Consider the following 13,949-nt stretch of genomic DNA (forward strand, 5'->3'; position numbering starts at 1 on the left):
AGACTGGTGTCCTTATAAAAGGAGAATGGAGAAACAAGATGGGGGGGGAAGGTAGAGATGCTTCAGATGACACTCTACTTTGCTTCCCTGTGGCTATGTTCTAGATTGCCAGTCAGGCTGGGTGGTTTGAGGATTATGTCATACAGCACAAGAGGCAGCTGAGACTACCTATGAAGGAGGACCAGCAGTGAGAGCTAGAAGGATTCAAAGACAGGATATGGAAGCAGCAGGAGGAGAAGGTCTGCACTGTCCAGAAGAGCTCCTGAGGCCTCCAAGTGCCTGAGTCCTAGCCCCTCCACCTATGATATAGCACACACAGTTCCTGGAAAAAAAAAAAAAAAAAGAGGATGAGGAGACATAGAAAGGTGTTTACCTACAAGCCAAGTAGAGAGTTCTCACCAGGACCTGAATCAGCTGGCACCTTGATCTGGGACTTCTAGCTTCCAGAACTGTGAGACAATAAATTTCTGTTGTTCAAGCCATCCAGTCTATGGTATTTTATTATGGCAGCCTGAACAGACTAATACAGACACCAAATACCTCTTCCTTCTAGTCTCCTACCCTTGGCAGCATTTTCTTGTGGCCTATGGTGTTTTGGGGGATAGGGTGGTTGGTACCTAATATGACAGTCATCATTTATTTTGAACAATGGTTTGAGAAGTTTGGGGGCCTAAATTTTAGTCACTTTTTCAAAGGGTTAAGAAGCAAAGTGACTGAAACAGGAATTGATATGGGATCAGAAGTGCTTGTGTCCCAAGCTTCTGCCATCAGAGATGGAGCCAGATGGCTGGTAAATACCCCCAAATTAGCTGCATCAGAAACAGGCTTAATTTGCTTATCTAACTTTAAAAGATCCATGCTTTGTGTTTCTTAGAGAAATAAAGTTTAGTAACATTAGCATCTAAACTTTTTTGCAGATAGGTCAGAAGCAAACAGTTCCTTTGGTTTTTATGATGACATACAAACCTTATGTTCTCATTTTTCCTCCCAGTTCTCAAAGTTAGATGATCATAAATGTAGCTTTCAGAAATTCCTTATGCCATGTCACAACCTGAGGTAGGGGATTAAAGAGGAAGAGATTTGGGACACTGTGCTAGGGGACTTTTCATTTGTCATTTAATTTATTCCTAAATGCAGGTAGGGTTGCCCCTAATTCACAGTTGAGGAACTGAGCTGAGAGGAGTTGAGTACTTTGTCCCCTGCTAGTAAGAGGCAAAGCTGTAAGTCAGACCCAGTCAGGTCAGGATCCAAATCAAATATTTTCTGTATGATGGTATTTTTTCATTGGGAGTGTGGTGACTTTGTAGTCAGAGTTATTTTAATGAATTAATAGTGATATGCAGGACTCTCTGGTCCTAGGCATTCTCATTTGTGGCTACAATGACCATATATATATATGTTATGTGTATGTGTGTGTGTGTGTGTGTGTGTGTGTCTTTATACTCAAATGCCTCAGGGTTATGAGTGCCTGTGTGTGAATGGGGTTATCAGGGATCACTAATGTGGTCCAAAACCATGACCTAGAAGTCAGCATGTCCTGTTTAAGTATTTGCCACTTGCCAGGCAGTCTAACTGTGAAAGAATAGGTGATGGGGTGTCTGGGAGATAGGACTTACAGCATAAGTTTATCATATGGGGCTCTTCATCCCACACTGAGGCAACGGAAGCCACCTTTTATGAGTAGGCCCTGGAAGACTGAATTTCTCCAGGAAGGAGAATGAAATGGTTACTGCAGAAGAGACTGCCCTGTATAGAAGGAACCTTCTTTTATTCCACTTATAGGTCTAGGCACCCATGCATGTAGTCCTGCCATGAAAACATCTGAATAAGCACGTAGAGTCCATTGTGGTCAGTAAATGTAAAAATAATTAGTGGTAGTTGCAGTTTATATTCATTCCTCTTCAACCTTGAGATAATAGTCTGGGGGTAGGTCTATTTTTAGAGTCTGCGTTTGGCTCGGATAAATTCCATTAACTCCCCTGTGCACTGAAGAACACAGAGCAGGCCGCAATCCCTTCCAGCTTTCTAAGCAGGGCTTCTGTCTGTCTTCCAAGGACTCCTCTCAGTTCCTGAATGTCGCATAGCTGTGCACGTTTTCCCGCTTAGAAGAATGTCCAAAATAGGATAACCCAGAACTGGGCGGGGGTGGGGGGGAGGTTGGGAACGTATGCAGGCATTTTTGTCCAGAAGTCCTATGCCATATAAAGGGAGAGTAAAAGGGACGGGGCTGTTTTAAGGGCAAATAGACTAAGTCGACTAATTGCAAGCAGGTAAAGACTCAACGACTTGCCGTCTCGGTGCTGGTGCTTGGCCAAGAGTGTCTTCTGGTTGAGGAAACAATAAATTTCGCCACCGACAGGAAAGATGGCCCAAGTAGGGGCTTCTCCGGTTTGGTCACTTTCGCTGACAAGAAAAAAAGGCTTGAAACCGATTACCCGTAGGAAACCTTGGTGTTCGAAGGCGAGAGGAGCCGGTCCCGAGAGTTCAGGTCACAGCGGTGCAGCGAGGCGACCCCCCTCTGCACGCAGGAGCCGGGATTCCAACGCTTCCTCGCCTCGCGGCTCAGAGGTTCGCGCTCGGCACCCGCGGCTGTCAGTCAGCGTCCTGGGCCCGCCCCTCCCGGAATTCGACCAATCGTAGCCGGGAGTTGGGCGTGAGGCGACGTAGCGGGGCCAGGAAGCAGGGGCCGGGCTGTCTGGCGCAGCGGCTACAGATCGGGGCGTCCCGATGCCAGGCGGCGGGAGAGCGCAAGGAGAGCAGCTGGGCCTGGAGGTGAGTGCGGGACTGCGGGTTGTACGCGGGCGCCGGCTGGGTCCTTGCCGCTCAAGCGACCCATTGCCTGGCTCCTCGCGTGCGCCTCTCGTTTGCGAAGCCCCTTACTCCGCGCGCGACAGCCCCTGAGTCCCTGGCCTGGTGCAGAGGAGCTCAGACAAGGGGATCGCGACTGGGGGCACTGGAGCCAGAAGGGGGGGACTCTGGCCCTTGGAGGGGGCAGAGCTGCAACCCCGGCCGCCTCGGACCTGAGTTGCCCGAGTCGCTGCAGGTCCCGGTAGGGAGGGGCGGGGCTGGCGCGAGCTTCTCTGTCCTCAGTTTTCTGCACTTGCTGCAACGCCGGGAGGTGCAGCTGCCAAAGACCCCTCCCTAACCCAGTGCGGTCCTTTTTGCGACGCCTCTCTCCTTATTCCCCAATCTCCGGTCTCGTTGCTGCTGTGGGCCCCAGCTGCCACTTGCCTGGCGATGTTCTCACACTTTGGACTCTTCTGGCATTACTCAGCTGACGCTTTGGGACATCAGATTCAGATCGTATGGGGAGAGAAGAGTGTGACTTTGCAAGGTGTGATGTGGAAACCCTGGCCAGGATCCGTTTGATCAGAGGGCACCAGGGTGGTGGTCAGGGGCATTCTCCGTCAGGATTCATATGAATTTTGTGTGTAATTGTCTGTAAAATTTTCCTTTCTTTTCATTATTTAAAGGAGGATTGTTGCCATATTTCCTAAAGATGAAGAATCACACTGCTCAGTGGGCCTTCCCCCTCCTCACTGTGGTTATCATTTGGAACATCAGGGTGTGCTTTAAGCTGGTGGGACTCCCAGACCCCGATCATTAATTGTCTGATTCCATGCAGTGGAGACAGCAACACACTATTATTCCTCCATGGTGTTTGGGTTCTGCTTTTCTTTGACTGTGCTTAGTTCTCTTCTCTCCTTGACAATCTCTGGCCTGATACAGTGCTGTTATTTGTTACTGAGAAAGGAAACGAAGGAAAGGAAACTGAAGTGAGGTTGGCTGTCCCTATTGCCCTGGATTCGGATTGTCCTGAGGGGACAGTGTAGGTTACAATTTTGGAAAGGCCATCCCTGACTGAATGATAGGAGTAACACCCCTGGCCACCGCATACTAGTGGTTCCCCTATTTGGCTATATATTATGATTAAATATTATAATATTTGGAGACCTCTTTTAAAAAGCTGTTTCTTGGGACTTGCTCCCACAGATTCCTATTCAGTGTAGTCTGATTCTGAGTCTAGTCTAGTCGTCGGCGTTGTTAAAAGCTTACACGATGATATTCATGGGCATGCAAGGTTAAAGAACACAGCCTATTAATGTGCTTTATATTTTCTTATAGCACTTAATACTCTGTGACTTATCTAACTTGTTTGTTTACTTCTCAACTCCTCCCCTCCATGAAAGCATGAGGTGCTGCTTTGGTGGAAGGGCAAGGAAGGCCTAGGTGAGTCAGCACTTTGGGTGTGTGAGATGAGGGTACATGAAAGAGAACTAGAATCAGATGAACCAAGTCCTGCAGACTTCTGCTGTGCTTCATATTTGTCCAGGGGTTGACCTTGTTTGGTGATCCATCATTTTCACGGTCTTGGATAGGTCTCCAGTTCTTTCTCTAGATCCTGGCCCGTTAAGTTTCAGGGTCTTACTCAGTCCCCTATGAAATATAGCTGCTCTTTGTTATTTATTTTTTGAAGTATAGTTGATATACAATATTATATTAGTTTCAGGTGTATGTCACAGTGATTTGACATTTATGTACATTATGAAATGATCAGCATGATCAACGTAGTTACCATCTGTCACCATACAAAGCTATTACAGAATTATTCACTATATTCCCTGTGCTATATTTGCATCCCCATAACTTATTTATTTGGTAACTGGAAGTTTGTACCTTCTCATCCTCCTCACCTATTTTTCCCATCCCCCCATTTCCCTCCGGCAAGGCAACCACCAGTTTGTTGTGTATATTTATGAGTTATATAGCTGCAATTTGGAAAGTTTGATATATAAGTGTTTAAGTTTGGGAATATTACTTATAAATCTGTCATTTGTCTCATGTAGGGGTCTGTGTTTTCTAAATTGAAATTCTAGACACTTGGTCTGAAAAGCACAATTATATAAATGTGGATAGCAGTTCAGAGTATTTAGGATGGGGCGTGTGCCAGAAATTGGATGTGTGGTTATCCTCTAATACATTGTCTTTGTGAAATGGTTGTCTAAGAACTTTAGTTCCCTAGAGGATGGGTTTACTGCCTGATTTTCTCTTAAAAGTACTAGCTCAACTATCTCATTGATGTTACTGACAACTGTAATTCCAAGTGATGTAAGCAATCACTTTGTAATTCTCTTATGAAAGAGGGTGGGAGGTCCAGTAGGTAATGACAGTCGAGGGTTGTTGGGATGGACCATAAAGAAGTTAGATTGGCTGGCAAGTAGTCTCAATCAACTTTGGAGAAAGAGACTCAACAGACCACAAATTTTACTTTCTGCTTGTCCTTTGAACATGAATATGAAGCATGAGTAAGGGGTGGACTGACAGATCAGAAGGATTTGAAAACAAGACCACTCAAGTTTAAATTCCTCATGAAGTAATCATAACTGTTAGGTCTGTCTGGACACTGCTTGTTTTCTGTAGGTAGGATGGATTGTTGAAGTACATGGTTATTCTAGTCTTTAAGAAAAATAACATATGAAGCTTTTATCTTTTCTTTTTCAGTTATATTGCTATTTATAAAGTTTTGACCTTCAGCTCAGCTCTGGGAGTGATTTGCTGTGTTTAAGTTCATATATGTAAACATCCAGTTACGGTTTTTTATTAGTAGTAAAGGAAATGTTTCTCCTACTATGTTGTACTGAAATCTATGTGCATCTCAGTAGAAAATTGTACTCTTGATTTCAAATACGTTTTCCTTTACGTTCAGTATCTTTAACCTATATATCATGTGCTTATCTCTGCTGGAGCAGGAAGAATGGTATAAAAATGAAAAAACATTAACCTATGCTTTGAATGTGGCAAGAAGAGAATAAGGGCTATTGTCGTGATTGCTTGAATGCAGGACTTCACACTGGAAGAAAAGTTAGATGTAAACTCTAATTTCTTAGTTGTATTAAGCATCTCTTCTTGGGAATTGGAAATTTCAAAAAAGAAAAAGGTAAATTACATTCAGTAATATAGTTTATTTTCGGTTGATATAGGAAACTTTTTCTTAGAGTCATTCCCATCTAGCACTTTTGCTTTTATTCAGTTCTCAGGCAATTTGAGATACCAAATGATATTGTTCTGCTGTCTTGGCAAACAGCTTTCTTGTTCTAATGCCTAGGTTTTATATTGGTAGGAAAATAGAGAACTGTTAAACATTTCTTCTTTCACTTTGAAATTTTTCATTTTGTTTGTTTATTTATTTATTTATTTATTTATTATATTTTAAATGTTTATTTATTTTTGAGAGAGAGCGAGCGTGCACAAGCCAGGGAGGGGCAGAGAGAGAGGGAGACACAATCTGAAGCAGGCTCCAGGCTCTGAGCTTGTGAGTGCAGAGTCTGATGCAGGGCTTGAACTCAAGAACTGTGAGATCATGACCTGAGCCAAAGTCAGAAGCTTACCAAACTGAGCCACCCAGGCACCCCTGAAATTTTTCATTTTAGCTTGCGTTGTTTTCCTATATTTGCTTTAATATTCTGTTTCTCCTTATGGCTTATCTTTATTACTTTTAGAAACCCGCTTTTTTTCTTTATATTTGTGATTTTTATTTCCTGGCAAAAAATTAAGACATCGAGATAAAGATGAAGGAGAAAAACAGAAACTGCTGAGAGGTGACACCTATCAACATTTTAATATATGTCTTTTTAAAATGTTTATTTATTTATTTTGAGCGAGAGGGAGCATGAGCAAGGGAGGAGCAGAAAGAGAGGAGAGAGAATCCCAAGCAGAGTCCTCACTGTCAGCACAGAGCCCAACACATGACTCAGTCTCACGACCCTGAGATGATGACCTGATCCAATATCAAGTCAGATGCTTAACCGACCGAGCCACCCAGACGCCCCTAATATTATGTGTCTTTCTAAAGAGAGGTCTCAGTGCTCCTCAGACCACATTTACTTAGACGTACAGATGAGTCTCTCACATCTCAGTGCTGTACTTGCTCATGGTGGGAAGTCAGGTCTTTTCTTGGCATGACCTTCCAGGAATGACTTTCAGTTTAAGTCCCTGGCTGTGAGGGGCTTCTTGCATATTTGCATTTCTACCTGTGTCCCTGTAGTCCCTGTAGCTCTGGGGTCTGCTGCCCTTGCCGTCCTTCTCCACCACTGGCTGCCGCTGTGCTGCTGCTAACTGGCTCTGAATAACACATTGTCTAGACTGCTGGCGTTTCCACAGTACACACACTATGCTTCCTATGTGCTGCTGAATTTCTGTGGAGTGTCATCTTTGGCCTTTTCCCTCTCTGGACATAAGAGAAACCTATGATTTTTATGGCCAACTCCTCGAGAAGGGTTTCTATAGAGGAGCAGTGTGCCCTGTTGACAGTTATTTCTATTTCACTGCTATTCCTTCCCAGAATTTAGAGGCACTTTGAGGTGAGTGGGTGCCTTGGTGTTGGAGAGGGGTGGTGTTGAGGGCTTATCACGTGGTTCGGTGTGTGGTATCCCTGTAGAGGTGGTCAGGAGTGCTGGATCTGTTCTAACTCAGTTTAGGAGGGGAACCACCTCTTCCCTAATATGAGTGTTAGCTTTTCCCTGAGAATTTCTGGCGTCTAGTACAGTGTGTGGTACAGAACAGGCTTCCATAATTATTTGTGGCATGGATGGTTGAATCAACATATATCAGGTAAGGGAAGACATCCTGTGAGGGAATCAAGGAAGTATGATACATTGTTATTACGAAGCAGCTTTTTCTCTGATACATGGTTTCTGGTTTGTGTTTAAAAATTTTTTCTTTAATGTTTGTTTATTTTTGATAGAGAGACAGAGTGCCGAGCCAGGGAGGGGCAGAGAGAGAGGGAGACACAGAATCCGAAGCAGGCCCCAAGCTCTGAGCTGTCAGCACAGAGCCCCACGCGGGGCTCGAACTCACAGACCGTGAGATCATGACCTGAGCCGAAGTCAGACGCTCAACTGACTGAGACACTCAGGGGCCCCTGTTTTTTGTTTTGTTTTGTTTTTTAATGTAATCATAATTGGTATAGTCTTGTCATGGGGACAAGAACTACAAATACAGAGAAGTGAAATCACTGAGAAGTGAAATGAGAAGAGAGTGCTGTGGGAGTTCAGAGGATGGAGAGCATGCTAGAATAGCTTAGCCCTGTCTCCTTTATGAAGCGCAGGTGAGGAAGAGTTGTTGTGGTCCCTGCGCATGGGAATGCATTGGATAGGTGGAGTGGAAGAGTGAGGGGGTGGCGGGGCATGCCAGACCCCATACAGAGCTGCAGGGAGTGCTGGTGCAGCGAAGTGTTCCCAGATCCTCCCACCCAGTTATGCACCCTTTCACCTTGCCTTCTCCACCCTGCCCTCTGGTCCTCCTTGGAAAGTCTCGCTAGGAATAAAATATGAGTACTTTTTCTGCTTACCTATATCAAATAACAACTCGGGGAGGGGAGCATTTTGAATTCCTTGTGTGGGAGAACAAGCAGGCTCTGACGTCCTCCACCTCTAGCATTTATGATGATGGATTTGGGTGTCCTCTTAATTCTCGGGCTTAGTTTTTCTCTCCTGCATCTTCAGGGCAAGTGTCTTCCTTCCTGTGCCGTTACTCAGCTGAGGGAGGACCAGTTCTACATCTGCGCTGAGAGAGCTGGAAATCCAAAGGGTGTTTCCTATCCCCTGCCATGCAGAGGGACAGCACTGTTTTCTAGAGGTCAGGATGGTTTGCACAGTATCCCAGATTTCCTCCTAAAATCACAAGGTTTCCTCCTAATGCTCTTCAAACACAATTAGTTTAGGAATGTTATATGACTTTAACTATAAGAAAAGGGAAGGGATTTTATTTACTTAGACCTCTAGAAGTTGAACAGTTACTTTAATTTTCTACCTCTGAGAGTTTGAAGACATTCTTCTTTGCCTCTTTAAAAAGTTAAAACCTAAATAGGTTGCAGGACAACTATCACTGTATTTATATGGAAGCCTGGGGTTGGGTTTGAGCAAGTTGTCTGGATATGGAACAGATCTCACTGTGCTCTGGCTCTTTGCTTTCTCCTCATGACTCTGGGCCTTTGAGAAGGTTAAGGAAGAAGAAATGTCATGTCCTTCCTCTTACCCCACCCAAGACCGTTGCAGTTGGTAATTTGTGTTCTCATCTCCCCTCTTTGAAGGAGTCCCTTGAAGAAAAATGTGCTTCTTAAATCAACCCCAGCCTCTCCTCTGTACAAAGAACTCTTCGTGATACTAGCAGAAAATAAGCAAATTAAACTAAAAGCTTATCTGCAGCTCAGAAGAACAAGGAAATGGAGTTTTGAGGAGTGGAGGTAGCCTGGCGTCAGCCATGGGTGATCAAGACACAGCCAGACAATGTGGATCAATTTCTTCAAACTACGGCTTTTCTGCTGCCTGCTTGCAGTGCTGATGGTGGTGGTGTTGATCATCAATGTTACTCAGGTGGAGGTGAGTACGTCGTATACTCCGTCATGACTAAGGGAACCAAATTAAGGGTTTGGGGCTAAGTAGCCTGGGAAATGTTGCTCATCAGAAAACTTACCCAGGCCATAGCTCTTGTTTTCATTTTCTCAGTAAGGGTTTGGGTCCCTTCAGTGGTTATATCCTGTGTTGTCACAAAAGGTACAGTGATGAAGATGAGAGACATGGTTTCTTCACTTATGGAGCTCATATTCTCAGTGTGCACAGGAGAAAATAATGAGTAGTCATAATCATACAGTAATAATAAATGATAGTTTGAAATTGTGAACAGTACTATAAAGAAAGGAAAGCAGGCTACTCTGTAGCAGTTTAGAGAGATGAAGGAAAGCTTACTCAAGGAGGGGACCTTTTAGCGGACTCCCAGCAAAGAGCTGAAGTATCTCAGAGGAGGGAGTTGATGAGTCTGTTCTGAAGACTATCACAGAAGGGCAGAGACTGTGTCTTCCTGAACCCACTCAACTGCCTGGCACTGCGAAGGAACTTAGCAGTATCCCCCTCCACCACTTTGCCACTCATTGCACAGATTCATAGGACACCAAAATTTATGGAGTGATTCTGTATAAGATGCTGCTGCCTGTCTTGTTGGCTTGTGGTACTTCTCAGGTCCAGCGTAATTATGGTGTTTCTCTGCTTATTGGGTTTTGCTATAGATTGAATGTGTCCCCAAACATTCGGGCCCTGTGGGAGCTCACATTACTGTTGTCTTTCATGCTTTCAAGTGGTTTTTTTATTCCGCCTCCAGGAGTTTCATCATGCACTTGTGCCCTCCAGTACTCTGTCAAGTACGCAAGTGGGACCCTCTGTAGATCTCCTGAGATCTCTCTCTCTCTCTCTCTCTCTGTACCTCTCCTCCTATCACTCTGTCCTGTGGATTCACCTTGGTCTTTCAAGACTCGGCCACATCTCTTCAACTTGAGCAGTTGGCCAGGCCCCACTTGGGTTCTGCTCTCCATGCTGCAGCCTGGAAATGCTTTCAAGGGTGCAAGCAAAGGATCACCCCCTGTATTTCCTCTCAGGAATCTTTGTCATTTGTTGTCTGATGTCCAGTGTCTGGAAAACCAGTGTTTCCTATATTTTGGACTTTTTTTAAAAAAGTTATTTCAGGTGGAAGGGTAAATCTTACTGTTTTTTTATCTTGGCTGGAAGTTGAAGTCTGAGGAATTGAATTTGAGGGGAAAGTGATAATTAAGAAGCTGGAGGGGAGGGGCGCCTAGGTGGCTCAGTTAAGTGTCTGACTTTGGCTTGGGTCATGATCTCACGGTTTGTGAGTTCAAGCCCCACTTCAGACACTCTATTGTCTGTGAGGAGTCTGCTTTGGATCCTGTGTCCCTACCGCCCCTCCCCCCCTCCCCCCTCCCTCTCTGGCTCACACTCTCAAAAATAAATAAACATTTATTAAAAAAGTAAAACTGGGGGGTGTGGGGTGAAGGATTAATGGGCCAAGGAGAGGAGATAATGGGATCTAGAACACAAGTGGAGCATATAACTTTGTAGGATGAGAGACAAGGTATATTGTGCCTCTCTTGTTCTTGTTGTTCTTGTAGTATTAAGTATGTAGGGAGGGCCGTGCTCCTTTCTCTGTCTGAGCTAAGAAGGAAAAATATCATGGTGATTGGCAATGTAGATACATTCACTGCTGGAGGGTAAGACATTGAAGCAGTTCTTGCCCGTAGAGGAGGTGGAGGGTTGAAGAAGGAGAGTGCTGCCCAACAGGTTTGTGTGTAGGGCCTTGGAGAACAGGGTTGGGAGATGGACAGGGGCAGTAAGTTTTCAAGACCAGAGGTGTGCATGGCACTCACCTTCACTGGTTTTGTGTGTGTGTGTGTGTGTGTGTGTGTGTGTGTTTTACTACATTCAACAGCCTGGGTATACAAATAGAGAAAAACTTGTATGGCTCTAGGTTCAGTGAGGAGACAGGAGAAGGGACAGAGACTTGAGAGGGCAGGCCAGAGTCCCACATCATTAATATGACAGTCAGGAAGGAATGTGAGAAAATTCCCATAATAGTCCAGCTTTAGTTCTTGAAAACTTCTGGACTGAATGGTAACTAACAGCTCTAATTATCCACACAAACACAAACTCAGCCCTAAGGGAGGGGAGATAGCAGTAATCAATGATTAAGACAGTTCTTACATTGAAAATAGCAAATAGGTCTTTTGTTGGAGTTCAGTAAAACATTTTCCCTGTCTAAAGAGTCATCTTGTCCTAGACGAAAATATTGTCATGGCTTGTAAACTGTTCAATTTATTACTGTGATGAGAATTGACAAAGAAGCTTGGGGTGGGGATGAGGAGTGGGAAAGCCTCTGAAGCTTGGCAACCTGCCCTCCCTTAATCCCCTTTCCATCCTATGCATCTTGGTCCTGACTATAGTTTTCATGCAATTAGAGTATCTCAGCATTTTCTAAAAAGTACACACTCAATTTTAAGTAAAAATATCACATAAGGTGTATATAGCAATATCCAGCTAAAGATTGTAGAGGGAATCATTATTATTTCTCTGATAAGCTCTCATTGAGCATGGCCTGCATTTATTTATTTGTTTTTTCCTCTTATTCATTGATATATATACATATATATAGTTTTTTCTGATTATAAAAACAATGCCAGTTTATTAGGACTTTTGGCTGCAAGAAACCTGATTCTGGCTGGCTTTAATATTAAGGACTATTTGGGGCGCCTGGGTGGCTCAGTCAGTTAGGCATCTGACTCTTGATCTCAGCTCAGATCTTGATCTCAGGGTCATGAGTTGCAGCCCTGTCTTGGGCTCTGTGCTGGGTGTGAAGCTTACTTAAAAAAAAATTCACATGGGGGTGCCTGGGTGGCGCAGTCGGTTAAGCGTCCGACTTCAGCCAGGTCACGATCTCGCGGTCCGTGAGTTCGAGCCCCGCGTCAGGCTCTGGGCTGATGGCTCGGAGCCTGGAGCCTGTTTCCGATTCTGTGTCTCCCTCTCTGCCCCTCCCCCGTTCATGCTCTGTCTCTCTCTGTCCCAAAAATAAAAAAAAAATAAAAAACGTTGAAAAAAAAAAATTAAAAAAAAAAAAATTCACATGGCTCAGCCCCAAGTATCTGGTGATTCTTGGATTAGGCTGCTTGGGTCAATCAGCTGGTCTTTAAAAAAAATCCAGTATAATTAACATACATTGTTATATTAGTATCAAGTGAAGAATATAGTGATTCACCAGTTCTATATATTATTCAGTACTCATCCCAGTAAGTGTTCTCTTAATCCCCTTCACTTATTTCATTCATCCCCCTCCCCGCCCTCCCCAGCTCTCTTCTGGTAACCACCAGTTTGTCCTCTATATTTAAGTGTCTGTTTTTTTGCTTGTTTTTTTTTTCTTTCTTTGTTTTGTTTCTTAAATTTCACATATGAGTGAATTCATAGGGTTTTTGTCTTTCTCTGACTTTCACTTAGCATTATACCTTCTGGATCCATCTATGTTGTTGCAAATGGCAAGATTTCATTCTTCCTATGGCTGAGTAATATTCCATCACACACACACACACACACACACACACACACACACACATGCATATACACCATCTCTTCTTTCTTCATTTTTCTTTATTTGGACACTTGGGTTGCTTCTATATGTTGGCTATTGTAAATAATGCTATAGTAAACATAATAGTGGTGCATATATTTTCTCACATTAGTGTTTTCATTTTCTTTAGGTGAATACCCAATAGTGCAATTACTGGATCATATGGTAATTCCATTTTTAACTTTTTGAGGAAGCCTCCTTACTGTTTTCCACAGTGGCTGCACCAGTTTGCATTCCTACCAACAGTGCACAAGGGTTCCTTTTTGTCCACATCCTTGCCAACGCTTGTTGTCTCTTCTGTTATTGATTTTAGCCATTCTGACAGGTATGAGGGCATATCTCATCATAGTTTTGATTTGCATTTCCCTGATAGTGATGTTGAGGATCTTTTTCATGTGTCTGTTGACGATTGTATGCCTTCTTTGGAAAAATGTCTGTTCATGTCTTCTGTCTACTTTTAAGTTGGATTATTTGTTTTTTTGTGTGTTCAGTTGTGTAAATTCTTTATATATTTTTGGTAGTAACCCTTTATTAGATTTGTCATTTGCAAATATCTCCTCCCATTCTGTAGGTTGTCCTTTTGTTTTATTGATTGTTTCCTTTGCTGTGCAGAAGCTTTTTATTTTGATATATTCCCAGTTGTTTACATGTGCTTTTGTTTACCTTACCTTGGGAGATGTATCTAGAAGAATGTTGCTATGGCCAATTTAAGAGGAATTACTGCCCGTGCTCTCTTTTAGAATTTTGATGGCTTCCTGTCTTACATTTAGGTCTTTCATCCATTTTGAGTTTATTTTTGTGTATGGTGTAAGAAGTTTCATTCTTTTGCATGTAGCTGTCCAGTTTTCCCAGCATCATTTGTTGAAGAGACTTTTTCTCATTGCATATTCTTGCCATCTTTGTCATAGATTAATTGACCAAGTAATCGTGGGTTTATCTCTGGGCTCTCCTTTCTGTTCTGTTGATCTATGTATCTATTTTTGTGCTAG

The 13,949-nt window shown here is 43.5% G+C and overlaps 1 protein-coding gene across 1 annotated transcript in view; it reads left to right on the forward strand.

Annotated features, from left to right (window-relative positions):
* Positions 1 to 2,684: 2,684 nt before the first annotated feature.
* The window catches only part of NXPE3 (neurexophilin and PC-esterase domain family member 3), a 67,415-nt gene continuing 56,150 nt past the window's right edge, over positions 2,685 to 13,949 (forward strand). The window contains exons 1-2 of the mRNA XM_049628109.1: positions 2,685 to 2,772; positions 9,092 to 9,380. Coding sequence (XP_049484066.1) covers positions 9,288 to 9,380 — 93 coding nt within the window. The 5' untranslated portion in view covers positions 2,685 to 2,772; positions 9,092 to 9,287. The remainder of the gene's footprint in view (positions 2,773 to 9,091; positions 9,381 to 13,949) is intronic.

The sequence above is a fragment of the Panthera uncia genome, chromosome C2, assembly GCF_023721935.1.
Source record: "Panthera uncia isolate 11264 chromosome C2, Puncia_PCG_1.0, whole genome shotgun sequence".
Classification (NCBI taxonomy): domain Eukaryota; kingdom Metazoa; phylum Chordata; class Mammalia; order Carnivora; family Felidae; genus Panthera; species Panthera uncia.